This window comes from Antrostomus carolinensis, unplaced genomic scaffold (genome assembly GCF_000700745.2).
Source record: "Antrostomus carolinensis isolate BGI_N321 unplaced genomic scaffold, ASM70074v2 scaffold11144, whole genome shotgun sequence".
NCBI lineage: Eukaryota > Metazoa > Chordata > Aves > Caprimulgiformes > Caprimulgidae > Antrostomus > Antrostomus carolinensis.
In genome coordinates, this window is record NW_010310109.1 from 748 (window position 1) to 7,075 (window position 6,328).

At 40.3% G+C, this 6,328-nt stretch overlaps 1 protein-coding gene across 1 annotated transcript; it reads left to right on the forward strand.

Moving 5' to 3' along the window:
* Window positions 1-5,009: 5,009 nt before the first annotated feature.
* On the forward strand, window positions 5,010-5,453 carry LOC104523652 (ras-related protein Rab-33B; the record flags this gene model as incomplete). Its single annotated transcript, XM_010166307.1, has 1 exon — window positions 5,010-5,453. A coding segment is annotated over one exon (444 nt), but the record flags the coding sequence as incomplete, so codon positions are not given.
* Window positions 5,454-6,328: the final 875 nt, after the last annotated feature.

A 6,328-nucleotide genomic window follows, 5' to 3' on the forward strand; every position in this document is an offset into this window, starting at 1 on the left:
GGCAGATGTGGTACAGAACTGGGCAGTGACAGGTTGGATACCTAGCTCACGTTTGACTGTTGGTTTTTACTCTCATTATAGGTTTAGCTGAACAAAATTTAGTGAAAAATTGGATGGGAGGGAAAAAATGCTCTTTTGCTTTCTTTGCACAGTAAAGCAAATTTTAGAAGTCTAGGAAATATACCTAGTCTGCCTGGTAGTTACATAAATGATAGTGATGATCCTAACAGTTATTTGCAGGTTAGACTACTAGCTGCTTGCAGATGCAGTTTGTTTACTGTAAGTAACATGGTTTTAAACAGAATCCCATTCTACTGCTGTATTACAGTTTGTTTCTATGAGAAAAGTTTAATAATGTGTAGCAAAAGGGAGTAACAGTACTCTTGGAATCGTACTTTTACCTTTATCTGGTCACCAGGCTTTGTAATTGCAGTTTACATGTAGCTGAAAGCTATGGTTTTTCCTTGCTTACTTACTGATTAAAAAAATTATAGAGGGCATATAGGTCCTTTTGCTTTTCTTCTCTTGTGTTTTTTTTCTCATTTCATATCCTTCTCTTTAGCTAAAAAAGAGAAATGAGTAAGAGTCTTTGTTACTCTTTTCCTTTGTAAAGCCACTGAATAGCACTTCTTTGGCTGGTAGGTGAGATTCTGTACTCCCCGGTCTGTTGCTGTCCCTGATGGAGGAGAGAACCTCTTGAGGGTTATCTTGTCACCACCACCTTACTGACTGGCATTTTCACCACCTCTGGGCTATGCCTGGCCTTTGTTGGAGAGAAGTGAAGAAGGATACAGCCTGATCCACAGTTCTGAGCTGCCTCATGTAGATTTTTGTGCCATTTTATGATGTATGCCGTGGTAGGTTGTTTTGCTGCGTTCTTGAGAACATCACCTGTTGAATATACCGGTTCTGGCTGAGCGAGGTGGAGAACAGAAGGAAGCTCTTTTCAGACATGTTGTTTTCCAGGAAGCTGTGTTTCCTCTTTAAAAGGAATAAACTTCATCGTTGTGGCCAGGACTCTGGCTCTTGGGGGGATGCTGTGTGTTGTCAAGTATGCACCAATGTTTGGGTTTTTGCCACCTCCTCTCACTCACCTTGTAGCAGTGAGCTCCAGCGATTGAACTTGTTGAACCAGGAAAGAGAGGAGCTCAGAGACACCAAATTGTGGTGTTCTTGCTGTGCCCTGAAGGGCTTGCTGAGCAGAGGAATTTTTCCTCTTGTGTTGAAGGAGATCATGAAGCAGTGTCTTTTCTTTCTCTCCTCCCTTCCCCCAGCCAGCTGGATGGTCATTCTTATGCTGCTACAGTACTGAGCATTTCCCTCGCAGCTGGAAAAATGCTGTGTCATTGGCAGGAACACCAGCACAGTTCTTCTCGCTGGGGTTCTCCCACACAGGAATTGTGTAGAATTCCAAGACACAGGGACCAGTGTGTTCCTTTACAGCTTGTATGGTAGGCTGACAGCTTCGTGAAATGAAACACCAATGCCTAGATGTGATGAATAAATTAGAACTTTTAACAACTGAACTGATTTTTTTCACATTCTCAGTTTTCCTCTTCCGAAATTGATCTAAGCATTGAAATTTGAAGAAAACAACAAGGTCACTCTTTACTGACCTACTTTAAAAGAGCAAAGGATGCAAATGAAATTCAAAGAAGAAAGTCCAAACATCATGTCCTATACCTTTGAGCTCTTCAAGTTTTTTTCCCCCATGTCTTGTAAAAGGAGACATAGTTTACCATTTTACCTTTATTAAAGGCCAGTTATGTTTTTACCAGCATGTTACAGACCATGTCCTTGTTTAAAAAACAGCCTCCCTGGATCCACAAAAAAGAGTCAGAAGCTGGGAGGTGATAGCTGAGTCAATATATTTAAGTACAATTTGTCTTTCCTAGGGAGTGTGACAAAGTGGTTCTGTCCACAGTTTTATTAGCTGAATTATGCTGTTAAACCAAAGTTTCAAATCACACATTTTAAAGGGCTATTATAAAAAATGTGCTCCCTTGAAGATGGATGGTATTGAACTAATAATGGAACAGTCATCTTAATCTTAGTTCCTCAATGCATATATATGAACTTGAGCATTTTTGGTGTTGTTTTTCAGTAGAGCAGCTATTTTTGGGGGGCCAGAAATGGAATGGTCTCCTCAAGTTCACCTGGTAAGAGGGAAAAAGAAACTTCTAAAGCGTGAAATTTTCAATCTTGGGGAAGGATTTGCCTCTCGGCGCGAGTGATCCCATGCCGAGAATATTAATGCTTTTAATTTGAGATAATACCCTTCAAGCCTGAAAGCTGAATGTAAACAAAATCTAGGAGGAACTGTAGTTTAAGCTTAACTTGGAAGATCTGTAAGCCTTTAATTTAATTTCCTCTTTTCTGCCCAAGGCTGGCAATGCACTTTTGGATCTGTGCTTGACTGAAGCGTGACTGATTTCTGCTCTGTGGATGAGGTGGGGAGAGAAGTGTAAGCTCACAGCTGCCTGTGAAAATGAGCTCCCTCTTTAAATTAATTTGATATAGCATTTTCCAAGATTATCTATAGTGATTCATTAACATTACATTGTCTGAACATAAGGGTTACTTCAGTCTGTGCTTCTTTCTTCTCTTTAATTTGTCAGATTCTAAATTAATGAAAATTTTCCATCAGTCTCCTAACTTTATAATGTTGTGTAAGTGCATGGAAGTATCTCTCACCTGGGTAGGTGAATGAATCTTGCCCAAACTTAGGTGCCTATATTTAATCTGATTGTCTAGGGTCCCTTAACAGACCGTGGAGATGCAGTCAGTTGTGTTTAGAGTGTAATACCATTGGCAAAAAGCAGGTATGTGCTCTAAAATGAGATGGATTGCGACTGACTACTGCTTTCTGCAGCCAAAGGCTAGGGCAACTTGCCTTGCTTTTCTTAATAATCTTAATGGCCCTTTTAGAAGCAGCATGGGGGTCTTTTATAAAAAAGTCTGTGGATCAGAAGCTGCAGGTAACTGGACTAGGCAACAGAAGCCAAGCTGCTCTGCTCTGATGTTCGCGAGTGAATTCTCAGTTCGCACGGTGAAACCAGTAACTGCCACTTCCACCTGCCCCACTCCGAGTTTTTCTTGAGGACGGGTGACCACAGTTGAACGTGGTGTTGCAGGAGAAGTCACACCATCCTGAGACATCCCTTACTCTTTTGCCTTTGCTCTGTCACACGAGAGATTCAGAGTGTCCCGTGATTGACGCGTGTATCTGTATCATCATCCAGTTTATAATAATTTCCAAACTGATGAATCCTGCACTCACAGGAAAAGTCTTTCTTATTAGTCGCTGTTATCATGACTTTGCATCTGCTTCTATTCAGTTTCACCCTCTTTCTACTGTTCCTGCTTTAAAAAAAAATTTAGGTGGTACTGTAATCCACCTCCCTATCAGTGACACATTTTAACTTCTTGCCATGAGGAAATTTCCCTGGCATTTGGGTTTCCTTTATTTAATATCAAAGTCATTGATAAAAATGGTAAACAAGGCAACTTTCAAGTCACTTGCAATTTCTAAATAAGCTTTGCTGAAACTTTTGTATCAGAGGAATGCAGAACGATGGTGATGGGAGAACAGCTTCATCAAGGGAAGGTACCAGGTGTACCTTTCACAGGAACAGATTGAATTTGAAATTTACCTTTGTTTACAGAACATTTAATATTCCTTGAATTCTGAGTCGAGAAGAAAAACTCTCCTTTCATTCCCAGGGGGGGAACATTTCTTTCTGACATTTCCTGCTTGCAAGTTAAAAGCTGAAGTACTAATCAAACTTCCTCAGCCCTTAGGGATCAGCTGTAAGGACAGACAGGACTCCGCTTTGACCCAAGAAATTGACTGTTGTCTCTCAGTAGTGACACCGTCTCTCAGGTGTGTGTGCCAGAGCCGCACACTAGTTTATTTATGTGCTGTTGTGGGTGAGCTGGCTCTGACTGCTGTGTGTCGCAGTCCTGTGTCTCCTGGAGAGCAGGTCTGTTAGAATATCGGTGTGTCCCCTAAGTGCGCAGCTCTGCAGTGCACTCCGCCTCTCTGAGGACCCCAAGCTTCCATCCCACCAGAATGATTGGTGCATTTAAAATTTGTATTGGTTGTTGCTTGCATCTGCTTATGCTTCAAGACTTGTTTTGTTTTAATTCAGACCTAAGAAGTTTGAGAGCATTTCAGTTCTTCTGAATGTTTGGGGGTTTTTTTGTCCATTACACTGGCTAGGCTTCAAACAAATATATTCAGTCTATTTGGGATAGAATGATGCATACCTGGCAACAGAAGTAGAATGTTAAGCTAACAAGAGGTTTATGCATATTTTATTTACTTTTTTTTTTTTCCTTTTATGCATGCTTTGATACTACAAACCACAGTCTGGTCGTAGTTTAAGCATTAAATAAGCTTAAGTTAGAGGTTCATCGCAGGAGGGTTTGGTTCCAGTAGATACACTGCGGAGAAAGATTCCTTTGTCCTGTTTTCATTGGTGATGGTGTTATTAATGTGTGGTTTGATTTCTTCCTACTTTTATATAGTACCACAATAGGCAGTTAAATTCATTTGAATTTGGTTTAGATGACATAAAAAATAATTTTATTTTGGCAATAAAAAATAATTTTATTTTGGCAATAAAAAATAATTATGGCAGCTGAGAGTTGTGCTGTGAAACACATGTTGGTTTTTTAAATAAAAATGGGAGGGATAAGACTTCAGTATTTGTTTTTGTAAAAATCTTACAAAAACATGTGCTCCAATAAACTTTCAGAAATTTGATTTGTGATCAGGTTGCGTCATCGTTTCTTCCTGGATTCAGCTGTGAGCAACTTTGCTGGCAAAAGTTTCTGAAATTGGGTAAAAGCAAGAGTTTTCTTCAGCACAAACTTTTCTGTGTGTGATTAATTCAGAAGAGTGGATTTCTGTGGTGGTGTGACTCCCCTAGCTACAGGTGATTTGTGTTATTTTCCAACATAAGTAACAGACCATTTTTTTTCTCCTGCTGTGTTTCCCTTTTCAGATCCAGCTGTGGGATACGGCCGGGCAGGAGCGGGTCAGGAAGAGCATGGTGCAGCCCTACTACAGGAACGTACATGCTGTTGTGTTTGTGTATGACATGACAAACATTGCTAGTTTTCACAGCCTGCCCTCGTGGATAGAGGAGTGCAAACAGCACCTTCTGGCCAACGATATACCACGGATTCTTGTTGGAAATAAATGCGACCTGAGAAACGCCATCCAGGTGCCGACGGACTTGGCCCAGAAGTTTGCTGATACTCACAGTATGCCCCTGTTTGAAACCTCTGCCAAAAACCCCAATGACAATGACCACGTGGAGGCCATTTTTATGACACTGGCTCACAAGCTTAAAAGTCACAAGCCGTTAATGCTGAGTCAACCCCCAGATCGTGATGAAATCCATATAAAGCCTGAACCCAAACCTACCATGACCTGCTGGTGCTAAATCATACTCTGATCAGCTGTCACCTTGTCTTGTTTGCAAGTGCTTCAAAGTTCCAGGTTTTGGTAGCAATTACAGGGAATCTCTTTGGCACTTTAATGTGGTTTGGTTTTGTTTTGTTTTCTGGTGTAGCTGTGCCCATCTCATGTTCTTGCACTTTGTAATTGTATCTTCTGAATTACTGAAGTTTCACTATAAATATATGGGAAAGTAAACTTTCAAGTGCAGTTTTGACAAAGCAATTCCACTTGAGCTCTTGCTGCCTGAGATTGTTTTTGTCACTTGTGGTAAGGTTATAAATAGTTCCATTTTTGGTTGCTACTTGCATTGGAATAATGTAGGAGAAAGTGTTTTGTGACAGCCAGATAGCTTGAATTTTGGGTCCTTAAGTGGGGAGATTTTTGGTATTTGAAGTATGATGACTGATAGCAAACTGCTAAGCAAGGACCTTTTTATTTTAAAAACAAAAACCAGGACTGTCTGATAAACTTTGGACTGTCAGTGTAGGTGCAAACTGTTAGCTTTTGGCCTGCCATTCCACTGTAAACTTCGTCTGTTTCTTCATAGCAAAGGTAAGAGAAATGACAAACTTGTCCCTACCTCTAGGCAATTATTTGGTACTTAAAACTTCAATTAATTTTTCATAATTAGCATGTAAAACTAAACTATGCATTCCTTCTTATGGAAAGTACTGTAGCACAGGTTTTGGGGTAAATTTGAGACTATAACTGTCCATAACTTCTCTGACCTTACTAAAACCTCAGTGAGGACTTATTTCTAAAGAGGCTGTATTTGAGTGGGGTGTCCCAGGGTAAGTAAAAACATTTCAGTAAATAAAAGATGAAGTGAAGTTGGCCAAAGCACACTTTTTTTCAAAG